The 26229-nt window shown below is 40.0% G+C and overlaps 2 protein-coding genes across 3 annotated transcripts in view; one reads left to right on the forward strand and one right to left on the reverse strand.

Annotated features, from left to right (window-relative positions):
- The first annotated feature begins 5401 nt into the window (after positions 1–5401).
- On the forward strand, positions 5402–14677 carry mrps18b (mitochondrial ribosomal protein S18B). The gene is made up of 7 exons (XM_060904710.1): positions 5402–5494; positions 5638–5800; positions 5879–5976; positions 13684–13752; positions 13832–13898; positions 13988–14047; positions 14121–14677. Exons 1-7 carry the CDS (start codon positions 5414–5416, stop codon positions 14315–14317), a joined length of 735 nt encoding a protein of 244 aa, XP_060760693.1. The 5' UTR covers positions 5402–5413; the 3' UTR covers positions 14318–14677.
- A 1-nt stretch (position 14678) lies between these two features.
- Positions 14679–26229, reverse strand: part of abcf1 (ATP-binding cassette, sub-family F (GCN20), member 1) — a 51727-nt gene continuing 40176 nt past the window's right edge. For both annotated transcript variants that reach the window (XM_060904709.1, XM_060904708.1), the window contains 6 exons: positions 23968–24038; positions 23328–23360; positions 20443–20611; positions 20287–20351; positions 20111–20183; positions 14679–15475 (listed from right to left, as the gene is read on the reverse strand). In XM_060904709.1, the coding sequence (XP_060760692.1) occupies positions 15309–15475; positions 20111–20183; positions 20287–20351; positions 20443–20611; positions 23328–23360; positions 23968–24038 (578 nt within the window). In that variant the 3' untranslated portion in view covers positions 14679–15308. The remainder of the gene's footprint in view (positions 15476–20110; positions 20184–20286; positions 20352–20442; positions 20612–23327; positions 23361–23967; positions 24039–26229) is intronic.

The following is a 26229-nucleotide window of genomic DNA, read 5'->3' on the forward strand; positions in this document are numbered from 1 at the left end:
TATTGGTGTTGCTGTGTGCATGTTAATCGTTTTAAAAACGTTAATCTGATGATCCGCTGATACGGTCTAATGTAAACCCCACCTATGTGTCAGCCCTGTGATGACCTGGCGACTTGTCCAGGGTGTACCCCGCTTTTCGCCCGTAGTCAGCTGGGATAGGCTCCAGCTTGCCTGCGACCCTGTAGAAGAGGATAAAGCGGCTACAGATAATGAGATGAGATGAGATTTTATGTGATAGACCAACACAGAGTAGCACATAATTGTGAAGTGAAACGAAAATGATAAATGTTCTTCAAAATTTTAAACAAATAAAAATCTGAAAAATGTGGTGTGCATTAGTATTCAGCTCCCCTGCGTCAAAACTTTGTAGAGCCACTTTTTGCTGCAATTACAGCTGCAAGTCTTTTGTGATATGTCTCTACCAGCTTTGCACATCCAGACACTGAAATTTTTGCCCATTCTCCTTTGCAAAATAGCTCAAGCTCAGTCAGATTGGATGGAGAGCGTCTGTGAACAGCAATTTTCAAGTCTTGCCACAGATGCTCAATGGGATTTAGGTCTGGACTTTGACTGGGCCATTCTAACACATGAATATTCTTTGATCTAAGCCATTCCATTGTAGATCTGGCTGTATGTTTAGGGTCATTGTCTTGCTGGAAGGTGAATCTCCTTCCCAGTCTCATGTCTTTTGCAGCCTCCAACAGGTTTTCTTCCAGAATTGCCCTGTATTTAGCTCCATCCATCTTCCCATCAACTCTGACCAGCTTCCCTGTCCCTGCTGAAGAAAAGCATCCCCATAGCATGATGCTGCCACCACCATGTTTCACAGTGGGGATGGTGTGTGCAGGGTGATGAGCAGTGTTAGTTTTCCACCACACATAGCGTTTTGCATTTAGGCCAAAAAGTTCAACTTTGGTCTCATCTGACCAAAGCACCTTCTTCCACATGTTTGCTTGTGTCCCCTACATGGCTTCTGGCAAACTGCAAACGGGACTTCTTATGCCTGTCTTTCAACAATGGCTTTCTTCTTGTCACTCTTCCAAAAAGGCCAGATTTGTGGAGTGTACGACTTATAGTTGTCCTGTGCACAGATTCTCCCACCTGAGCTGTGGATTTCTGCAGCTCCTCCAGAGTGATCATGGGCCTCTTGGCTGCTTCTCTGACCAGTGCTCTCATTGCTCGCTCTGTCAGTTTAGGTGGATGGCCATGTCTTGGTAGGTTTGCAGTTGTGCCATACTTTTTCCCTTTTTGAATGATGGATTGAACAGTGCTTCTTGAGATGTTCAGAGCTTGGGATATTTTGTTATAACCTAACCCTGCTTTAAACTTCTCCAGAACTTTATCCCTGACCTGTCTGGTGAGTTCTTTGGTCTTCATGATGCTGTTTGTTCTTCAGTGTTCTCTAACAAACCACTGAGGCCTTCACAGAACAAGTGTATTTATGCTGAGAGTTAATTACACACAGTAGGACTCTATTAACTAATTAGATGACTTCTGAAGGCAATTGATTGCACTGGATTGTATTTAGAGGTATCAGAGTACAGGGGGCTGAATACTAATGCACACCACATTTTTCAGATTTTTATTTGTTTAAAATTTTGAAGACAATTTATCATTTTTGTTTCACTTCACAATTATGTGCTACTCTGTGTTGGTCTATCACATAAAATCTCAATAAAAAACTTTTAAGTTCGTGGTTGTAAGGTGTAAAAATGTGAAAAAGTTCAAGGGGTATGAATACTTTTTCAAGGCACTGTGTATATATATATATAATCTAGTGTGTATACACACACATCCATTATCTGTAGCTGCTTATCCTGTTCTACAGGGTCGCAGGCAAGCTGGAGCCTATCCCAGCTGACTATGGGCGAGAGGCGGGGTACACCCTGGACAAGTCGCCAGATTATCGCAGGGCTGACACATAGAGACAACAACCATTCACACTCACATTCACACCTACAGTCAATTTAGAGCCACCAATTAACCTAACCTGCATGTCTTTGGGGGAAACCGGAGCACCCAGAGGAAACCCACGCAGACACAGGGAGAACATGCAAATTCCACACAGAAAGGCCCTCGCCGACTGTTGGGCTCGAACCCAGGATCTTCTTGCTGTGAGGCAACAGTGCTAATATATATATATATATATATATACAGTGTGTGTATATATATATATATATATATATATATATATATATATATATATACAGTGTGTGTATATATATATATATATATATATATATATATATATATATATATATATATATAAACACATTTGAAAGAAAAATATCGTACTTTTCACTCCACTACATTTCTGTCAAGGTCTTCGTTACTTGTTACTATGAAGCAGCTTTGAAAGTGGCTGTTTTTTTCTTTTCTTTTCGAAAACATGATTAGTTTTATCGCAGGTGACACTGAGACAGCCGATCAGTAATCAGTCGGGTCACGTCAAATCCATAGACTGTATAAAATCAAGTTCAATGATTTTTCCGCAGCGTTATTTAACACGATCAGTTAATGGCAGAATGGAAGGAGGCGGTTCTTCTGGGGAATGCATGCACCCAAGGCCCATGAACCCATGTTTCAGTTTTCTGAAAGGATTAAAGATACATTTTGTTTTAAATGTTTTCTCTGTTTGCCGAAAATGAACCATAATCATGGGCAACAAAAATTTGCCGTCCAACCTGCGGAAGCATATTGAGGTACATAAACATTTTATTCCAAGAGAAAGCATGCAATGAGGTTGTCTGTGCTTTTAGAGCTAGCGATAACGTTGCAATAGCTATGCAGTCTGGTTAGTCAAATGACTTTCTATGGATTTGCCCGCCAAGTTGCCATCGCCTTGTCCACGGCTAATGTTAACACGTAGCTAATTAAATTGGACACTGTTAGTTAGCATGTAAAAACAGAGTTACGCTAACATGAATAACGTTAACTTATCTGAAGTCCTTTCAGAAATATGTTTTAGCATAATCTTGCCAAATAAACAGAATGTAGAAATCTTTCTTTTCTAGTAGCGTTAGCTACCCAATATGATTTCGAGTTTGAAAAGAGTTTGCGAGCATGTCAGGTGGAGCTTCACTAACTAGCTAGCTTAATGTTAAATCACCATGATGGCACAGCAGGCATTCATTTTGTGAATTCACATTTCTGTCTTTGGTAACGGCATTAGGTTTTGTAAACGTTGTGGCAATAACACAACAATGTGTTGACAGAAAATTTACTTTTAATACTTAAGTATTTTTAAAAGCAAGTACTTCAGAACTTTAACTTAAGTAAAAATTTGACTGTACAACTTTCACTTGTATCGGAGTAACATTTGATCAGCGGGATCTGTACTTTGACTTAAGTAATGAAGTTAAGTACTTTGTCCACCTCTGTATACTGCATATAAATAAACCAGTCCCTTTTTTTCTTTTAGATTTCATCATTTTAGTGCTACAGTTTCAGAGAAGGCATGTTATAGGGCACTTTATCAAAAGATACAAAAAAGAAAATGTTTGATGTAACTAAAATATAGAAATTAAATGAAGTAAAAAAAGATAATTTAACAAATACAGTTGTGCTTGAAAGTTTGTGAACCCTTTAGAATTTTCTATATTTCTGCATAAATATGACCTAAAACATCATCAGATTTTCACACAAGTCCTAAAAGTAGATAAAGAGATCCCAGTTAAACAAATGAGACAAAAATATTATACTTGGTCATTTATTTATTGAGGAAAATGATCCAATATTACATATCTGTGAGTTGCAAAAGTATGTGAACCTCTAGGATTAGCAGTTAATTTGAAGGTGAAATTAGAGTCAGGTGTTTTCAATCAATGGGATGACAATCAGGTGTGAGTGGGCACCCTGTTTTATTTAAAGAACAGAGATTTATCAACATCTGATCTTCACAACAAATGTCTATGGAAGTGTATCATGGCACGAACAAAGGAGATTTCTGAGGCCCTCAGAAAAAGTGTTGTTGATGCTCATCAGGCTGGAAAAGATTACAAAACCATCTCTAAAGAGTTTGGACTCCACCAATCCACAGTCAGACAGATTGTGTACAATTGGAGGAAATTCAAGACCATTGTCACCCTCCCCAGGAGTGGTCGACCAACAAAGATCACTCCAAGAGCAAGGTGTGTAATAGTCAGCGAGGTCACAAAGGACCCCAGGGTAACTTCTAAGCAACTGAAGGCCTCTCTCACATTGGCTAATGTTAATGTTCATGAGTCCACCATCAGGAGAACACTGAACAACAATGGTGTGCATGGCAGGGTTGCAAGGAGAAAGCCACTGCTTTCCAAAAAGAACATTGCTGCTTGTCTGCAGTTTGCTAAAGATCGCGTGGACAAGCCAGAAGGTTATTGGAAAAATGTTTTGTTGAAGGATGAGACCAAAATAGAACTTTTTGGTTTAAATGAGAAGCGTGATGTTTGGAGAAAGGAAAACACTGCATTCCAGCATAAGAACCTTATCCCATCTGTGAAACATGGTGGTGGTAGTATCATGGTTTGGGCCTGTTTTGCTGCATCTGGGCTAGGACGGCTTGCCATCATTGATGGAACAATGAATTCTGAATTATACCAGCGAATTCTAAAGGAAAATGTCAGGATATCTGTCTGTGAACTGAATCTCAAGAGAAGGTGGGTCATGCAGCAAGACAACGACCCTAAGCACACAAGTCGTTCTACCAAAGAATGGTTAAAGAAGAATAAAGTTAATGTTTTGGAATGGCCAAGTCAAAGTCCTGACCTTAATCCAATCAAAATGTTGTGGAAGGACCTGAAGCGAGCAGTTCATGTGAGGAAACCCACCAACATCCCAGAGCTGAAGCTGTTCTGTACGGAGGAACGGGCTAAAATTCCTCCAAGCCGGTGTGCAGGACTGATCAACAGTTACCGCAAACGTTTAGTTGCAGTTATTGCTGCACAAGGGGGTCACACCAGATACTGAAAACAAAGGTTCACATACTTTTGCCACTCACAGATATGTAATATTGGATCATTTTCCTCAATAAATAAATGACCAAGTATAATGTTTTTTTGTCTCATTTGTTTAACTGGGTTCTCTTTGTCTACTTTTAGAACTTGTGTGAAAATCTGATGATGTTTTCGGTCCTATTTATGCAGAAATATAGAAAATTCTAAAGGGTTCACAAACTTTCAAGCACCACTTGGGTCACTGCAAAGTTTACAGCTGAAGATGACGTAATTGTTGACATCTGTAAAGATATAGTCATATACACAAGCGTTTATCCCAAACTGTAAGCGTTTATTCACAGGATGAAAAAGTTAACAACAGCTCGAAAATGAAATTAAAATCAATAACAATAATAAAATAAATCTCCGAGCTCTCTCTCTGAGGGAAAGAGTGACTTCCTGTGTGTTCAACTTTGACCTCTGGCTCAGTGAAAGACAAAATGGCGGCGTCCTTTCACTGCATGGTGAGAGCGGTTTATCGGGTCTCTCCTGCTGTTTTGCAAAGAATTCATCAGGTTCAGGTTGGTTTTCTATAAGAGCCTGTAATATATTAATTAAGTTGTGATTATGTTAAGGGATGTATTGTGTGTAATTTGAATTAAATTGTGAAAGAAGTCAGCTAGCAAGCTAAGCATGGGCTAATATCATGTTGTTTTTATTCCAGGCAATACATAATGGAGTTAGGGTCCTGTTTGTTACTCCAGGTCTCCGACACTTTTTTAAGTCTGCTAAACTGACATGTGATGGAGTCGCTTCTCGGGCAGCTGAGGCTTTAGAGTCACATTCTCGTTACAAAGACACACCATGGGTATACCTGGAAAGTGAAGGTACTGAGAAATCTTATGTTTTTGGTAATGTAATGTGCATATTCTTCAGGATAAATGCTTTTTTTGTTCTTTCTTCAGAATACATTGAGCGCTATGGATCCAGACCTGTTTGGACAGACTACAGAAGGAACCATAAAGGTGGTATACCTCCTCAAAAGACCAGGAAGACTTGCATAGTATGTAGTTGCTTTAATACACTGTCTACAGTACTGTTTTTGCACACTCCCCTATGTGAATCCTCCGTCATCTTAAAGGAAAACTCCACACTAATGCTGGGATCAGACGACATTTAAACTTTTCTTTCACAATGGTCACTGTGTCAGATTAGGCAATCATAGTGCTGTGTTTTGGTTGGGAGACTGGCAACACTACAAGTTTGACCCTGACCAGTCATTGTTCATGTCCTTGTCATCGGGGTTTACGGTGGTTTAGCCTCATCACTTTTTTTTTTTTTTTTTTAAATCATAATTTTGCCTTCTAAGGCACAAATCAAAGTCCTTCTCACACCATGTGGCGCATAGTGCGGCGCCGATCTGTTTCCGTAGCCCTCAGCCTCTCGCCTATTACGTAGCTAGGGGTACAGTGGGGGGCTAGTCCTTCAGTTACCACAAGAGTTTGACTCCCCACTCGCATCTGTATTGCAGCATACCTTGCCAGACGGCAGTAGGTACCATTTTTATGATGGTCTTTGGTATGACCCGACCGCGAGTGGAACTTGCAATCTCCCGATCGAGATGCGGACACACTAACCACTAGGCCAACTCGTGGTTTCTAAGGCACCAATAGCAGTCATTTATCAGTTTTTAGAGTTAAGGATCAGAAACTATATAGCCTGCAGCCATATACTGATTGGTGGCAAATTCCATCCATCCATTATCCATAACCGCTTATCCTGTGCAGGGTCGCGGGCAAGCTGGAGCCTATCCCAGCTGACAATGGGCAAGAGGCGGGGTACACCCTGGACAAGTCGCGAGATCATCACAGGGCTGACACATGAAGACAAACAACCGTTCACATTCACATCTACAGTCAATTTAGAGCCACCAATTAACCTAACCTGCATGTCTTTGGACTGTGGTGGAAACCCATGCAGACATGGCGAGAACATGCAAAACTCCACCCAGAAAGGCCCCTGTTGGCCACCGGGCTTGAATTCAGAACTTTCTGGCTGTGAGGTGACAGTGCTAACCACTATACCACAATGATTGGTGGCAAATGTCATTTTTGAAACTGCTCTGTTGAACTAGCATATATTGAAACATGCAAACTCTTGATTTGATTCAGCTCGCTAGTCAGAGTTTCAACTACTTTTAAGTTAGTTTACATAAGTCAAATGAAAAATCCAGTCAAGAACTTAAAGTTCAAACTTTTTCCTTTAAAAAAAAAACAAAACTCTGTTTTAGTCTAGAATGAGCAAACATAGATGCATGTTTAAGCAACTTTCTTCACATTTAAACATGGGGCTTCAAAACACTGGGGGCTAAACCACCGGATACCGTTGTCAATCATGGCTATCAAGGGACACGTCATAGGAGTTGTCAAACTAGGTGAGAAAAAAATCTGACATGCCAGACTTTATCAGGGTGTCGTGGGGTGTCCTAGACACCACGTCACTGCTCTTCACTTACAGTGGTATGCAAAAGTTTGGGCACCCCTGGTCAAAATTGCTGTTACTGTGAACAGCTGAGCAAGTTGAAGATGAAATGATCTCTAAAAGGCAGAAAGTTAAAGATGACTCATTCCCTTAATATTTTAAGCAAAAACAATTTTTTATTTTCATCTTTTACGTTTTCTAAATGACAAAAAATGAAAAGGACCTGAAGCAAAAGTTTGGGCACCCTGCATGGTTGGTACCTAGTAACACCACCTTTGGCAAGTATCACAGCTTGTAAACACCTTTTTGTAGCCGGCTAATAATCTTTCAGTTCTTACCTGGGGGATTTTCACACATTCGTCCTTGCAAAAGGCTTCCAGTTCTACAAGTTTCTTGGGCTGTCTTGCATGCACTGCTCTTTTGAGATCTATCCACTATGTTTAGGTCAGGGACTGTGAGGGCCAGGGCAAAACCTTCAGCTTGTGCCTCTTGAGGTATTCCATTATAGATTTTTTTTTTTAAAGAGATTTTTTGGGGGCTTTTTTTCACATTTATTATTGGATAGGACAGTGTAGAGACAGGAAACGAGCGGGAGAGAGAGAGACGGGGAGGGATCGGGAAATGACCTCGGGCCGGAATCGAACCCGGGTCCCCGGATTTATGGTATGGCGCCTTATCCACCTGAGCCACAACGCCCCCCCCCCCCCCAATTATAGATTTTGAGGTGTGTTTTGGATCATCGTCTTATTGTAGGACCCATCCTCTTTTTAACTTCAACTTTTTTACAGATGGTGTGATGTTTGCTGGTATTTATTCGAATCCCTCGACCAATGAAATGTGCCCTGTGCCACTGGCTACAACACAACCCCAAAGCATGATCGATCCACACCCATGCTTCAGAGTTGGAGAGGTGTTCTTTTCCTGGAATTTGGCACCCTTTTTTCTCCAAACATACCTTTGCACATTGTGGCCAAAAAGTTCTATTTTGATTTCATCAGTCCACAGGACTTGTTTCCAAAATGCATCAGGCTTATTTAGATGTTCATTTGCGAAATTCGGACACTGAATTTTGTGGCTAGGACACAGGAAAGGTTTTCTTCGGATGACTCTCCCATGAAGGTCATATTTGTTCAGGTGTTGCTGCATAGAAGAACAGTGTACCACCACTCCAGGGTCTGCTAAATCTTTCTGAAGGTCTTTTGCAGTCAAACATGGGTTTTTGTTTGCCTTTCTAGCAATCCAACGAGCAGTTCTTTCAGAGGTGGTGTGTGTGGTTTTTTTTTTTTTGGTCTTTTTTTCCCCCCTTCACCTTCCAGACCTCACCTTGATCTCCACTGTTTCTGTTAACTGCCATTTCTTAATAACGTTACGATCTGAGGAAACAGCTACCTGAAAACACTTTGCTACGCTCTTGTAGCCTTCTCCTGCTTTGTGAGCATCAATTATTTTATTATTCAGAATGTGAGGGAGTTGCTTAGAGGAGCCCATGGCTGTTGATTTTAGGGACAAGTTTGAGGAGTCAGAGAATTTATACAGCTTTGAAATCTGCATCATCTGACCTTTCCTAACGAAGAATTTGAACAAGCCACCGCTCAATAAGCTAATTAAGGTCTGGAACCTTGGTAAAAGTTACCTGAGAACCCAAATGTATTGGGGTGCCCAAACTTCCGCATGGTGTTCCTTTTCTTTTTTCACTCTCCAATTGTACAAAACAAAAATAATACACAAATCTTGCAGAAAATGCTGAAAAGAAATGTCGTCTTTACCTTTATGCCTTTTGGTGATCAGTTCATCTTCTGCTTATTTAACTATTCACAGTAACAGACATTTTCAGTAAGGGTGCCCAAACTTTTGCATGCCACTGTATGTCACATTAAAAGGCCTGTTTGTCATTCCTAATATTCATATGTAGTCCCAGCCTTGGAAATTTGTGAACCATGCCAACATTTCAAAATCAGGCTGAATTCGTGTTGTCTGATCCTGGCATCAAACACATTAAATATGTTTATATTGAAATGTTCCAAGCAATTCTGGTGATAAGTTGTTGGTAGGTGCTGAGAAGAGAGCAAAAGTTCATTTGCTGTGCTGATGGCACAGTTGAACAAGGATTGCACAGTTACAGTGGCAGTCAGTATAAGGAAAAAAATTCAGTGATCTCAAGCATGGCAGATAATGGTCAGGTTCTGTTGTTGGCTCCATTTCTCAGTCACCGGTTTCAAGTTTCATACTAAGAAATCCAGCGAAGATATTAGTGGACTCTGATGTGCCATTTTTGAGTAGAGACTCGGTTCATCTATTGCGCAATCTACAAGATGGGTGCAGTGGCACTGATGGTGATATTAGCATACAAGTTGAAGCTGATCTGTTGAAGCAGCATGTACAGATGAGGTGGTGTGAAAGATGGACTAAAGCACTACTGAATCGCTCTTATTGGGCAGAGATGAAGCAAAGAATAATTTTCACTGGTGATACGATCAGCAGGTAGTCAAACAGTATTGTATGTCATTTAGAGAACTCTTAACTAAAGTGAAACCATCACGTCAAGGAAAGAAGGGTAAATTGAAGGAAAATTAACTCAATTTCATTATAAACTACATGTTGGACACAACTGAAGAACACGTTGATAAATGTACAAGTTGTTCAGGGTGGATTTTTCTCCTTTAACCCTTGTAATGTGTTAGAAAGCTGTTCACATCTGTAGTGTTAGCGGGTCAAATTTGACCCGTGATTTAAATCAGCCTGAAAATGCTTAAAATCACTGGTTTTCTTCCAATATTGTTTTTCACCTCATTGCTAACTTAGTATGTATTCATATCCATGGAACCATTGTTGGAATTTTTTTTAGTTGGCTCCACAGACCAACTAAATAAAATATACCGCTCGTTTTTTAATTACAAAAACTGTTTAAATTCACTTATTATATTTCTTTTACTCATAGAATGAGTAATTATAAACTGTAAATGTCTTATAAACGGATATTAGAGTACACCTACCAAAAAAAACCTTTTTTTTTTTTTTTTTTTTTTTAAAATTTAAAATGATTAACAATGGTGACATTTGTGGTGTTATGGGTCAAAACTGACCCGTATAGATAAATGGTAGGATAAAGACAAGTCAATTTCTTTCCATAAAACCAACTTTTATTTAACCATACCAATTAACCAACCAATTAAACCATAAAATGAACAATGATTAACAACACTGTGTGTGTGATTGAGTGAGTGAGTGCCTGCATGAAACTGAACTGGGCAGGTGTGTAGTTCTGAATGAGCCATAAACTAAACACTGGAAACATTTTTGTCCAAACCAATATTACCATGCCCAAACATCCCTGATGGGAGCAAGCTTGTCATTCACACGACGAGCAACTCTTGTCTCCCTGTTGTCAAAGTGGAGCACTCTTGATAATACATGAAAGGCTTGAAGTGACATTGTGGCACGAAAAATAGGGCGGCCTGACTCACTATCCCATAAGCTGGCAGTAGCTTCATTACAGGATCTGTACACCCCCGCAAGAAGCAACAGTCCCATGTAGGCATCTAGCTGTGTTTTGTCCAACTCCATCCAGCTATCACCAAACACTCTTCTCCCTTCCATGTTGGTCATCTCGAGTAGGATAATCTGAAGAGGTCGTGAAAAGAACAGTTCAAACGTTGACTTGATGTCTTGGGCGTGTGACACAGCGTATCTGGTAGGACCTGGAGTCATTCTGAGGATGTTCTCCCTTGGTGCCCTGCATTGGGTTTGAAGAGGGCTTGATGACCATGAAATGTCACCTCTTCTTGACTTGAACACCTCTCTTTCAGCATCTGTGACATCTGGGTCCTCCTCCTCAGATGTTTGGTCTTGTTCAGGGTCAAGCTGAACCTCATCCTCAGACACATCCCCTTCAGCTTCACTTTCCCCTCTGTCTTCAGGATCGCTGTCATGACCAAAGCCTCATGAACAGTATACCTCTTGCTCATGTTGACTGATGCTCCTACAGAATTCAACTGATAATATCCCATCCTACAGAGGGTATCAATATGCTGCGAGAAAGTTTGAGTTCACGTGGGGGGTGGTGATGTAGGGGGCTGGTGTGTGTGTGCGCGCCTGCATGCATGTGTGTTCCTGTGTCTCTCTGTCTGTGCATGTGAAGGGGGCCTGTGTGTGCGTGCGCACGCACATCTGCATGCATGTGTGTGTTTCTGTGTGTGTGTGTGTGTGTGTGTGTGTGTGTGAGAGATGTGGGCCATAATTGATCCCCAGAGCAACCCATAGCTTTTAAGTGATGCATAGAACAGCCAGTCTTCTCTGCCGGGTCATTTTTGACCCGTAACACCACAAATGTAACTTTTTTTTTTTTTTTTGAAACCTTTAGAATTTACTAAAATGGTGAAAATCAATTTTGCTGCATTTAATCAGATGTGTCTGAGGATTAGATAAAGCCTCATTCCAGTACAAAAATCCAAATGGTACTTTTTACAAACTTGAACTTGAAAACGGGTCAATTTTGACCCGAACACAATACAAGGGTTATTAAGAAAATTAGCTGCAGAAGTTTATTAGATGATCTCTTGGAAAGGTCAAGTTTGCTACTGTTGGGGAAAATCGATTGCTGTAAAATGGCTTCTCTGGTTTTAATACAGGCTTCATTGTCATTGGGGGAATTACAGTGGTGCTTGAAAGTTTGTGAACCCTTTAGAATTTTCTATATTTCTGCATAAATATGACCTAAAATATCAGATTTTCACACAAGTCCTAAAAGTAGATAAAGAGAACCCAGTTAAACACATGAGACAAAAATATTATACTTGGTCATTTATTTATTGAGGAAAATGATCCAATATTACATATGTGAGTGGCTAAAGTATGTGAACCTCTAGGATTAGCAGTTAATTTGAAGGTGAAATTAGTCAGGTGTTTTCAAACAATGGGATGACAATCAGGTGTATGTGGGCACCCTGTTTTATTTAAAGAACAGGGATCTATCAAAGTCTGATCTTCACAACACATTTGTGGAAGTGTATCATGGCATGAACAAAGGAGATTTCTGAGGACCTCAGAAAAAGCATTGTTGATGCTGATCAGGCTGGAAAAGGTTATAAAACCATCACTAATGAGTTTGGACTCCACCAATCCACAGTCAGACAGATTGTGTACAAATGGAGGAAATTCAAGACCATTGTTACCCTCCCCAGGAGTGGTCGACCAACAAAGATCACTCCAAGAGCAAGGGGTGTAATAGTCGGCAAGGTCACAAAGGACCCCAGGGTAACTTGTAAGTGACTGAAGGCCTCTCTCACATTAACATTAGCCAATGTTCATGAGTCCACCATCAGGAGAACATTGAACAACAATGGTGTGCATGACAGGGTTGCAAGGATAAAGCCACTGCTCTCCAAAAAGAACATTGCTGCTTGTCTGCAGTTTGCTAAAGATCACATGGACAAGCCAGAAGGCTATTGGAAAAATGTTTTGTTGAAGGATGAGACCAAAATAGAACTTTTTGGTTTAAATGAGAAGCATTATGTTTGGAGAAAGGAAAAACCCTGCATTCCAGCATAAGAACCTTATCCCATCTGTGAAACATGGTGGTGGTAGTATCATGGTTTGGGCCTGTTTTGCTGCATCTGGGCCAGGATGGCTTGCCATCATTGATGGAACAAAGAATTCTGAATTATACCAGTGAATTCTAAAGGAAAATGTCAGGACATCTGTCCATGAACTGAATCTCGAGAAGGTGGGTCATGCAGCAAGACGACAACCCTAAGCATTCTACCAAAGAATGGTTAAAGAAGAATAAAGTTAATGTTTTGGAATGGCCAAGTCAAAGTCCTGACCTTAATCCAATGGAAATGTTGTGGAAGGACCTGAAGTGAGCAGTTCATGTGAGGAAACCCACCAACATCCCAGAGTTGAAGCTGTTCTGTACGGAGGAACGGGCTAAAATTCCTCCAAGCCGGTGTGCAGGACTGATCAACAGTTACCGGAAACGTTTAGTTGCAGTTATTGCTGCACAAGGGGGTCACACCAGATACTGAAAGCAAAGGTTCACCTACTTTTGCCACTCACAGATATGTAATATTGGATCATTTTCCTCAATAAATAAATGACCAAGTATAATATTTTTGTCTCATTTGTTTAACTGGGTTCTCTTTATCTACTTTTAGGACTTGTGTGAAAATCTGATGATTTAGGTCATATTTATGCAGAAATATAAATTCTAAAGGGTTCACAAACTTTCAAGCACCACTATAAATGAGGTGTTCAGGTACTCTTAACAGACTTTTTTTTTTTTTTGCAACAGCGAGGAGAGAAGATATGTGGGAACCCTTGTCCAATCTGCCGTGATCCAAATCTAATCATCCATTACCAGGTTTGTATATACATTAGACATCTTGAGTTTGTATACATGGTTCACAAAATGGCTTAAAACCTATTCATTGTCTCTGTAGAATGTTAACCTGTTGCAGCAGTTCATAAGCCCTCACACAGGAATGTTGTATGATCCTACTCGGACTGGTAACCCCACACAGCTTTCCTCTTACAATCACAACCAAGTTGTAAATTACATTTGGATCCATCATCTCTGCTGTTTGTATTCCTTTCAGGTGTATGCATGAAGCAGCAGAAACTACTTAACGAGGCAATTGAAACTGCTAGAGACCATGGTGAGACACGATGACATTGGACACAAAAGCATTTGCGTTTAGATGGCATTTAAAAGCTCGTTTCTTTCTTTAGGCTTGATTCCCACCCAGTTACCTTCTGTAGACTATTCCGGAGAGGACTTCTCAAATTCCCACGGTGCAGTGGGGCGTACACCCCTGCCACCTGCTTACACCCATGGCGAACCTTGGTATGGCTGGTACGGTGACCTAGAGCCAGATGAACGGGAGCTGGCCAGAGTGAAGAAGATCTACAAACCTTACCTAAAGTAGAGATGTTTTCTCAATGACATGCTGGGTAGGTTTGTGGGACACAGGTTTAACCTTGCCATGGACTGAATGGTGAATTATAGACCATGGGTTGTGTGTTGAGGAAACGGGCCCCATCAGTAACATGTAGAACTTGGTACTATTAAAAGTGCCCTAACTATTCATTCCTTACACTGTTATTTATGTATTAAATAAATTACACCCACTAGTACTAAAATTCTAATAATACTTCAAGAGGATGTGATCGAGAAGAAAAGCAGAATATTATATTCCACCACATATCAAAATCTATTTTAGGGCTTTTTTTCACTTATAAATTGGTAATTTGTGTGTTACTCCAAAATAAAGAGAAAGTACAAATGCCTCCTGCAAAATTCATTTATTTTTGTATTCTATCAATACATAGATGCAGAAATAAGTGTTTAAATGTTTGCATTGATCTGTTTTCTACATACAAACCAGACTCGTACAGCTATACTGCAGATTAAGGCTGCACAATATATAAAACGCTAATATTTTGGCCTGGGCAGTACTGAGTGCCAATACTGTAAAAGCCCGAAGACTTAAGTGTGTACTGGGAATATCCTGATTAAGATTCCAGATAATGTTTGTGGTGGGCTTTTGATAGTGCAGTGGATGTGACAAGCTAATGCAGGGCAAATCATAATGACATTGTGATATTAATATCATGCAGCCCTACTGCAGGTCATTTAGAAAAACACTATGTAGGTTAAGTACTGGTGAAACTGCGAATCTGTATTTCCTGAAAAAGCTGACACTCACACATTTTAAAAATCAATCACCACAATTAAGTCAGCCTGCACAACTCTCAATCAGTTTTATTTAAAAAAAAAAAAAAGTCCAGAAACCAGTTACTCTGCATCACATTGGGGTGCTTAATGACCAACTTGCATTGTTGGTTACGAGACTGAAGCACCAGGATTCTTGTGAGTAAATTATGGCACTGGAAATGAAGCAGCCCCTTCTCACATGTTCACTCCTTCTGCTTATTAACCAGCGTTTCTCCGAGAGCCTCCAGTACTTCTCTCTTGTAGTCTTCGAAGTCTCCATCAATCTGATTTATTGTCCGGTCTTCCACCACCCACAGCTGGCACTGAGTCTCAGTGATCAAGCGAGCATCGTGACTCACAATGATCACAGCTAGAAAAGACAAGTCACATGGGTCGTAAGTTTTCTACTAACTTTCTTTAAAGTGAATGTAATATTCCAAAACCACCCCCCCGTACAAAGCAACAATCATTATATTGATTGACCATGTGTTTTCGAACCATAGCTGATCCAAAAGGCCATAAATTGATGGAAAATCAATAAGATCAGCCAATTTTCACGGAATCTGCTGAGACTGAACCCAAAGGGGTGTATAACAAGCTAGGTATAAATTTTGTTCCTGTACGCAGCAGTGGTTAGACCAGTCTCGATATAGAATCATGTTTTGGAGAGAATTCTGATAGTGACTGGGATTCTTATATAGCCTCGGTCACAAGCGGCCGTACGTGCAAAAAACGCAAGAAACGCACGGAGGGCGTGCGTGTGACGTGCTGATTTTCGAGCTGTAGACTGGCCGCAGAGGTTCTTTGTCATGTCAAACAAACTCTACGGGCGCTTACGTTTTTTTCAGGTTGCAAGACAAACTTACGGCTAACGTGTGTCTTTCTCCACGAACAAAAAAAAAATGCAGCGATTTGGGAAACGCCAAAAATCGTACGTCCGGTTGTGACCTAGGCTTATGCCGGATGAAGGGCAGATGATCATCAAGGATATTCCGGAGTAGATGGTTATCTTTTCGAACCCCCAAGACGAGAAAGTGCCAGTTCACGACAGTCCCACTCGCTGCCGATAGCGCACCACCAGCCAGAGAGAATTGATTGGCTTGTGGATTTTTATTCTAAGCTGGCTGCTGCAAAATATAGGGAAAATATTTACATGTACCTCAATAAATGCAGAAATGTAATCTTTAAAACGTACAATTATTCAGTGTAATTACTGAAAGAAAATATGAAGCGGCTGATAATGGGGGAATCGACGAACTGTCCAAATGTCAGATCAAATGTCATTTATTAAATAAATGGGTTTCTTTTTTGCTCCAATAATTCCTTTGTGGTCGTTCTGGTGGTGATGAATCGGATTTATTATTAGGAGGCGACATGAAATCTGCTCGCTTTGTTTGCACAAACCTCACCCACTGTCGCTTTAGATTAGGGTCATTTCTTGGAAATTTGTGAACTGAATGTCCTGTTGTATATGGATTTCAACATCCAAACACAACTCAGTGCTTTCACTTCGTTATTTTTGTGAGAGTCCAACAATATTATCCAGTTTCAGCGAGTAAACAAGCACGGAGTCAGATGAACCAAAATGACCCAGATACCCGGGGTTCCACACATGACGTCATGCGAGATTAGCCCTGAGGCAAGGCTGCCTTTTTCCGGGATCCGGAAACCGCGACTTAGATAGTTTTGTGCTTGATAATAAAATAACATTCTCTCCCCCCCAAGCTTTATTAATTCATTTTGGTCATTACTAATAATGTTCATTTTAAAGCATTACATTCACTTTAAAACAAATGGGCTTAATCAGATTTTCTTTCAGTCAGCATTTTGTCCATCTTGTACAACCAAATACACACTGACCCTTGTTAATCAAGGCTGCATAGAAACAAGTGCAGATTTTAACACACAATGACCAACAAATCGGGTGATTTGAGCACAACTGATGAATTGGCTTCAGCTGCCTGGACCCAAACTCCCACACACGAGTCTTTTCTTTATATATCATACAGATATTAAGTGTCTTAGTTTACCGTTTCTACACTCACTGTCCACTTTATTAGGAACTGTACATTCATGCATTTATCTAATCAGCCAGTCATGTGACAACAGCATCATGCCAATGCACATTAAGAGCTTTGGGTAATGCTCACATCTTTCATCAGAATGAAGAAAAAAAGTGTGATCTCTGTGACTTAAATCATGGCTTGAATGTTGGTACCAGCTGAACTGGTTTGAGTTTTTACACAGAATGGTACAAAAAACATTGAGTGAGCGATGTTCTTGTTCTTGGCTGACAGGAGTGGAACCCAATGTGGTGGTCTGCTGTTGTAGCCCATGCATCTCAAGGTTTGTTGTTCCACACATGCTGAGATGCTTTTCTGCTCACCATGGTTGTAAAGAGTGATTATTTGAGTTGCTATATCCTTTCTGGCAGCTCAAAACAATCTGGCCATTTTCCTCTGACCTCTCTTATCAACAAGGCGTTTGTTTCCACCCACAGAACTGTCGCTCACTCAGTGTTTTTTTGCACCATTCTGTGTAAACCCCAGGAGATCAGCAGTTTCTGAAATACTCAAACCAACACCCATGCCACAGTGAAAGCCCCAGAGATCACAATTTTTCCCATTCTGATGTTTGAAGTGAACATTAACTGAACCTCTTGATGTGTATCTGGCATAACTTTTTACACTGTGCTGCTGCCACATGATTGGCTGATTAGATAACTGCGTGAATGGACAGCGAGTGTATATCATGAAACACAGCCCAATTTATTACCGACACTGCAAAATCATTCAAGCAGACAACAGTTACCCAAGATCCAAAGAATGAATTAAATCAAGGTGAAAGTAATTTCATACAACTTACAACTGTTTGTGTCTAAGATCAATGATAAACAGCTTTTGAATACATAACGTTCAAGTTCAAAATCAGGTGAAAAGCTGAACGGGTTTCCAAAATCACATGCGGACAGTTATTTATAGCTTGGCTTTTTATTCATTTTACAACTCATAAGTCAGATTTAGTTTAAAGGATATATGCAGAACCTTTATTTTTAAATACATTTCTGAGTGGATAGTATCTCCATCCTTGACTCTTGTATGCTGCATAAATGGGAATTTAAAAATATATATATATTTTTGAGAGTTAAAATCGACTGCAAAGTTGGCATTGGAGCTGCCCTGCTAAGCCAGCCAGCCCTGAGTGTGTGACATCACTGCGGTAACTGGTTTTAAGGCCGAGGCCTCTGACAGCTATAGACCAAAGTCATATAAATAAAAATTTATGGTGAAAGTAAGAAATACTGTAACCGACTTGCTCAACTAAGACTGATTTGACTTCATTGATTGTGGGTTGACTCTCATTAAAACAGGATGGGTGTTATAACTTATGCAACATACATGTACATGCATGCATTTTCACTGATAAAACGTAAAAGGCTCATTAAAATAATCAGATGAACTGAGACAATCACATTCTGAAGCAAATTAAATAATCTCATACCGCTAACTTAAACACAATACAAGTTACATGGATTAATCTAAATGCAGGTAAACAACGTGTTGTTTTATTATCCAAATGAATCTCGGAGCTTACCCATCTGTGTTCTCGCTTCTTGAAGGCCGATCTTGTGGCCGATTGTTTTGAAACGATCTGACTTTCAGTTGTTTGTTCAGTTCTCCGTTCATTCGCTTCTTCAACGTAAGGGCGAAATGGCAGCAATATCCAGTTTAGAAATCAGACGGCTGCTCCACTCTTTCTCCATTATGGAGTACTCCGCCATTACTGCTCGGCTCAAGCAATTACTAAAACCCGGGATGGAATGGGATGTCACCGGTTTTAGCAACAACCGCGGGGAGGTCACTGCCTGAGCGATATGTCACATTCCGTTCAGTCCCAGGTTTTACCAACAACCCTCGGCTCACTCCGGGAAAACTGGTGCAACTAAACTCAGTTTCCTTTTTAAATAAATAAATCCTTTTCTTGCAGTTTTATTTAAAATGTTGGTACTGCACCCTCTTTCAATACGGGCTTACAGCCAACGCTCCTCAACAGATCAGAGGTCTCGTACGAGTCTTCAGTAAAATGTGCAGAGCAGAGGAGAGACCACTTCATAGGCGCCCAATGTGCCCGTGAACTTCTCGCAAAACGCGTCCAAATCTTTGCAGTTTGAACATTCTTGGGCCATGAATGCAACGTAAATCCACCTTCTATCGTGTTGCTGCACCGGCCAAAAACACATCTCCGTGGCATGGCGATAAATTAGCTCAAAATGGAGGATCGGAGTTGCAGTCAGCTCTGTGTTTTAGTATAGCGGAAATGGCGATGAGACCGATCGCCTTCCTGCCGTGACGTTACGGACGTCAAGGTCATTCACGCAGACCGCTACTTTAATCGTAAAAATTACTATATTAGATTTATTGTTAACGCTTAAAACTATTCCTGTGCCATTCTTGAGGTCTGAAGGCGTTTATAAACGAAAGTGAGGCCATGGTTCTGCATATACGCTTTAAGCGTCATTTATAAATATTGATGAGTCAAGTTCCCAACAATGAATACAAAAATAATAAAATCACATCTGGTGTGTTTTAGTGCTCATCTGAAATTATGTTATGACATTAAAAAAAAAAAATAATTCAGTGTGCTAATGTTAATATTTCTTCTGCCAAAATCACTGGATCCTGGTCACAGCTTTGTGGTGCCTCTTGTACATAAAGTCACCCAATACTCTTGCTATAAATGATTGATTTCGATTCTTTAACTGAAAATCAATCATTTGTAAGGCTGTTAAGATGTTACAAATTTACACAGACTTGGACCAGATGTGAGTTTGGTTGTACAGATAGGTCAAAGATGAAATTAATGAACAAAGAAACTGTTTCAATGAATAAGAGGCAATGTAAGTAATGTTAATTTCTTGAGAGGTCCGTTACAGCTGAATGTCAGTCCCATTAAATTTCACAGAATTAAATATCAATCTCAAATGCACGTTTGTTGTGAAACCTACCTCCTTTGTATTCATTGATGGCTTCTGATAAAGCATCGATTGACTCGATGTCGAGGTTGTTGGTGGGCTCATCCTTAAAAACAAAACAAGAATTAAAAGAAAGAAATGTAAACAGTTTATTATATTTACACCAGATTTAACTGATGTCTTCAGACATGCTGCCTTTAATCACTCACCAAAATCAGGACGTCTGGTTGGCGACAAGAAAGTTCGGCGAATACTACTCTTGCTTTCTGGCCACCTAATAATGTGACAAAAAAAAAAAAATAGCAGTCAATGAATATAGTGGTTAAAAAAGACTGAAAAGACCGTAGAGAGAGTTAAGTGCTGACCAGAGAGTTTAGAAATCTGGATAGTGTGCGCGTGGCTCTCTAGCCCGAAGCGGCCGAGACACTTCCTGCTGTCCTGGTATGGCAGATTGAAATTCCTCTGCAGATACTCAGTAGCAGCTTCCTCCATGTTCAGCTGATCAGCATACTGCTGGTTGAAGAATCCCACTTTCTATGCATATCGAACACGACAAATCAAGTCATTTCAAAAAAGGAGAGTTTTAAAAATTACTGATACAGTAAATTAAGTCAAACACAAGTTTTCTGCACTGTTACAGAAAAATAAATCAACAAAAGTATTGTGTGATACGAGTTACTGTTTGTTTATTTTCCTATAACAGCATGCACCAAAGCGTTTTAATCTTCTCATAGCAATAGCAATTTATAAACGATACTTCTGATTCATTTATAGTTCCATTGAATGTTGTGCACCATCTATGAAATAAGCTGGTTCCTGTCATCACTTACGCTCGAGCAGCTATAAACAGTCACTCCCTCATGAGAATCTCTTTTTTCCCTCTTTAGTGAAGTTAATAAGGCAAAAATGATGCTTATGTTACTGAGAAACTGCAGAAATTCCCCTACCATGAAGACTTTCCCATGTTGGAAAACTGAGTTACAGTTTTATTGTTACAAAGCATTGACAGCAGAGACTCATTCCAAAAATATTACATCAATATCTCCTTACAACAAGAGTCGTCTGAGAGCACAATATCTCCCGCTGGCAACTCTGCCATAACGCGACTGAATTGAGCGAAACTGCAATATGCATATTACCAACATACAATAAAGAACCCTGTCAAGTTTCGTGAAATTCCTCCAAAATTTGTGAGAAGAGTTGATTTCAGTATGAGAGTACCCTTCCTGGGATGTATGGATGGACATCGCCACGACATAATCCCGCTTCAGGCCTTTCGGCCAGTGGGGGATAAAAATTATGAGGGAAGTTGATTTCAGAAAGCAAGCACACCTTGATGAAATTGCCATAGTACAAGTTTGTAAATAATCAAGGGCATAACTCTGGTAAAATTTGCCCAAATTAAACGAAATTTCAGTGTGTGTATAACGATCAAATAACAAAAGCCTTTTGCCAAGTTTGGTGAAATTCCTCCACAAATTGTGAGAGGAGTTGATTTCAGAAGAATGTACACCCTCATGAAATTGTCAGAGTACAAGTTATTTAATCAAGGATCAAAACTCTGGGAAAATTTTCACAAACGAAATTAAATCGCAATATGTGTATTACCGTCATATAACAAGGCCTTTTGCCAAGCTTCGAGAAATTCGTCCAAAAATTGCGAGAGGAGTTGATGTCAGAAGCCGAGCACACCTTCATGAAATTGTGAAAGTACAAGGTTGTTCATCAAGAGCTGTAGCTAGTAAAATGCGACCGAATTGAACAAAATAATATGCATATTACCAACATATTACAAGGCCTTTTACCAAGTTTCATGAACTTCCTCCAAAAATTGTGAGAGGAGTTGATTTCAGAAGGAAAACACACACACATGAAATTGTCAAATTAAAATTTTGTTAATCAAGGGCTGTAACTCTGGTAAAATGTGACCGAATTTAACGAAATTACAATATGCGTATTACCCACATATAACAAAGAATCCTGCCAAGTTTTGTGAAATTCCTCCAAAAATTGTGAGAGGAGTTGATTTCAGAAGGCGAGCACCCTTCGAGGGAGGGAGGGACGGACGGACGGACGTCGCCACGACATAATCCCCCTTCGGGCCTTTTGGCCAGCAGGGGATGAAAAGCTACATCATGCTGATGAATACACATTTCCCCCCCAAAAAAATCTGTTTACTATTAGTTTTATATCTAGGTAGCCTAGTAAACTAGACCCACCCGCCTAGCGGCCAAAAATATTTTTTGCCTAGCGAGTGGGTCTAGCCTCGCACCATATAAACAAAAACACCCCGGGCATCAAATCGTGCCCGCCAATCACAACGCAAGGTTTTTGTTTGGATTCTTTGGGCGGGCTTTTGCAGGAGTGACGACAAAGCTGCGCGACGCTGGAGAAAGCGCAACAGGAAAGATGGCTACCGCTAGTGAACAGCGCGCGTTTGACTCCGCTTTGGAATCAGTTTTAGAAGAATTAGACTTGGAGTTTTCGTTGAAACATGAGCAGGAAGAGGCTCTCCGCTCATTCCTTTTCAAGAAGGACGTTTTCGCTGTTTTGCCGACCGGCTATGGCAAAAGTCTGATCTACCAGCTGGCTCCGCTCGTAGCCAAAAGGATGGGGCTAGTTTGTGCAGTACGAAGAATTAATAAACAGCTTTGAAACATTACTTTTTGATTGTTTCTTATTTTCCCATTATTTTAAATTTAAGGGAAATTATTTCACCAAACACCACTAAATAAAAACTCTCAAAAACAGTTTAAGCAAACCCTTGAAAAACACTTGGAAAAAATGTGTATGTGGTACAGACTCCAAACTTGTGGTCATTATCTCCAAACTTCTTAATATCTAGAACCTGTTTATTAATTAATACGCATTTTGAAAAATTATTTATTTCAAGGCCTCCCCCACTGCTTTCTGTCGCTCTGACTACGTCACAGTCACTGTTGCGCTGATTGGTCAGAGCGTTGGCCTATACGCACAGAGACAGTTGAAAGACAGCGGTTTGTTCCTCCTACCCGCTTCGGAAATGTCTACGGATCGAGGCCAGACTAAATATTCACATTTAGTCTGGCTTGCCAGGCTAATTAGATGGAGTATTCACCATACAGGTCCAAGTGAATTAGCCATTACTGCGGAAATGTTAATGAATTGATGAGTCAAGCACATTAATACAGTTTACAGTTAAACCTTTTGACCAATCAGAATAGAGAATAACAGTACTGTGGTTTAGCACCAGTTAGGAGTTTCTACTTACCAAGCGGTGATTCATCCTCATCTCGCCTTTGGTCTGAAACAAAGGTGGACATGCCATCATTCACTGCTGGTCGGGACTCATTTATTTATGTCTGTGTGAGTTTGAGAACTGTACGGTAGACATATACACGTCTAGTCTTTTTTTTTTTTACTATTACTACGTCGGGAACCACTGAGCTATGCATATGACCACATATGAAGAAGCCGCCTTTATTTGTCACATGTACATTCGAGCACAATGAAATTCTCTCTCTACATTTAACCCATCGGAAGCTGTGAACACACAATATACCCAGAGCAGTAGGCAGCTGCACTACAGTGCCCAGGGAGCAGTTGGGAGTGAGGTGCCTTGCTCATGGATGTAAATAGAGGATTAAAATGCTGTTCATTCATTCATTCATTCATTCATTCATTCATTCATTCACTCCCCCCACCCATACAATGAACTAACGACCTTTTGGTCCCAAAGCTGCTTCTCTAACCTTTAGGCCATGGCTGCCCCAATATATCAGTATTTACATATATCAGTATGATGCTGCTTATTAAAAAGCTAGCATGAAATTAAATTAAAGGTCCATTTTACAGAAGACCTGGACAAGAAAAATAATACACAAGATGAGAATTTATAGAGCCACACTTACAGGAGTCAATTTCCCTGTCAACAGAAGTAGGAGTGTACTCTTTCCAACACCATTTGGTCCAACTATACAAACTGGGAGGGGGAAAAAAAACAACCCAAATGTCATTTCCCTTATTGGACAGTTGTTTGGATATTTCCATGAATGATATCTAAAATAATTATTATACATGTCAATGGTTACTGATTTCTTATTAATACTAGAAGGGCACTTGGTAGAGTGCATACCTCCGCCAAGCCACATATAAGAATGTCCAGATGTTTACTAATCTGGGATGTAGATCACTTCTAAAAGTTAACCAATTCTAAGCTGAGTTAGGATAAAGCTACATACCAAATTTCATCAAAATCCATCCACTACTTTTTGAGTTATCTTAATCAAAAAATGATCTGGATCCTGATCCAGATTAACATCAAGATAACTTGAATCTAGGATAATACTAAAGCTGTACACCAAATTCCATCAAAATCCGTTCACTACTTTTTGAGCTAATTTGGGAACAGATGGGGGAAAAAAAAGATCCTGGATGCACATAGTACATGTCAGGATTTGCATCAAAATCTAGTCAATTGTTCCTTGACCCGTGGTCCACCTTTCCTCAAAATTACATTAAAATCCGTTCGCTACCTTTTGAGTTACATTGGGAAAAGTTAAACGGAGGCAAAAACATAAACCTCCTCCAACAAAGCTGGCAGAAGTAATAACAGCTATTATTCTATCCACATTCACTGGATATGAGCAGTTGCACGCTCTGATTGGCTACTCTACTATTAGGCTATCAGCTCATATATTGTGAGTAGAGAAAAACAAAACAGCGGAGCGTGTTGCTGAACCATCCAAGGGTGAAATAAAAACTCTATTCGAAAACAAAAACCCCCCCAAAAAAATACAAAAAAAAGAAAAAAATATGGAATTTATTTGATGGTAAGAACGTATCTTTTTTTTTTTACTTTTCAAGAATTATTGCATTTTTCACAAATTAGTACTGTCATTTTGCCAATTTGTTTACATTCTAAGCAGAAATTATTTTGCTGAACGTTTTGTATAAAAGTTTTTATTTGCTAAAAATAAAAATGCTCCGTTTCTCAAAATTCAGTGAATGTGGATAGAATAAAACAGTTATTCCACTCAATCTCGTCGTACATGACTTATATCAGCCCATGTACGACTCGATTTCATGGAATGACTTAATTATTAGTGTGCTGTTCAACTTCTTTTAACCCTTTGATGTAAAACATGGGTCAAAAGTGACCCGGCTGAGTTTTTATCTTCTATATCTTTGCAATAAATTAATTCCATCATTCAGTATTCAAGGTATTCCTCAATTAACTTGTTTTTGATCATCATACATCCTTATTTTATTTTTTCCTTTCTTACTTTTTGAATAAAAACCCTTTTTGTATCACTACCCTTCTAATGCACAACATGGGTCAAAAACGACCTGCATTCATTTTCCAGGTTATGTCATGTATGGCTGAGTGTTTCTATGATCTCATCTCATCTCATTATCTGTAGCCGCTTTATCCTTCTACAGGGTCGCAGGCAAGCTGGAGCCTATCCCAGCTGACTACGGGCGAAAGGCGGGGTACACCCTGGACAAGTCACCAGGTCATCACAGGGCTGACACATAGACACAGACAACCATTCACACTCACATTCACACCTACGGTCAATTTAGAGTCACCAGTTAACCTAACCTGCATGTCTTTGGACTGTGGGGGAAACTGGAGCACCCGGAGGAAACCCACGCGGACACGGGGAGACCATGCAAACTCCGCACAGAAAGGCCCTCGCTGGCCACGGGGCTCGAACCCGGACCTTCTTGCTGTGAGGCGACAGCGCTAACCGCTACACCACCGTGCCACCATTGTTTCTATGATATACTTTTGAAATAAATTCATTTTGTCATTTACTTTTCCAAATATGCAGTAAATATCTTGTTTTTGTTTAGCACAAATCATCATTTTTATTTTTCCTTTCTTAAGTTATGAACAAGCACAGCTTTTGTAATTCTACATCAAGTTTACACACATGGGTCAGAACCGACCCGCATGCATTTACTCCAGCGTTTGGTGGGAACTGTGAATTGTGCTTGTGTCAGACATTTCACAGCTCAGCACGGCGCCCTTTGCCCATCTAATACATGCAAGTAATGTTTTTCAATTGTTCTAACATTACCTTAGAAAAAAATTGATTACGTTTAGGTTCCCTTGAGAGTGAGTAGATTACTTGTCAGAAAGTTACAAGTAATTACTATTAGCTACC

This window comes from Neoarius graeffei, chromosome 22 (genome assembly GCF_027579695.1).
Source record: "Neoarius graeffei isolate fNeoGra1 chromosome 22, fNeoGra1.pri, whole genome shotgun sequence".
NCBI lineage: Eukaryota > Metazoa > Chordata > Actinopteri > Siluriformes > Ariidae > Neoarius > Neoarius graeffei.

Excerpts from the sequence above, each read along its gene's own strand:
- mrps18b (XM_060904710.1), top strand. The coding sequence starts at position 5,414 with ATGGCGGCGTCCTTTCACTGCATGGTGAGAGCGGTTTATCGGGTCTCT. Across the intron at positions 5,495-5,637 it reads AAAGAATTCATCAGGTTCAG|GCAATACATAATGGAGTTAG; the intron begins GTTGGTTTTCTA and ends TTTTTATTCCAG. Across the intron at positions 5,977-13,683 it reads AGACCAGGAAGACTTGCATA|CGAGGAGAGAAGATATGTGG; the intron begins GTATGTAGTTGC and ends TTTTTGCAACAG.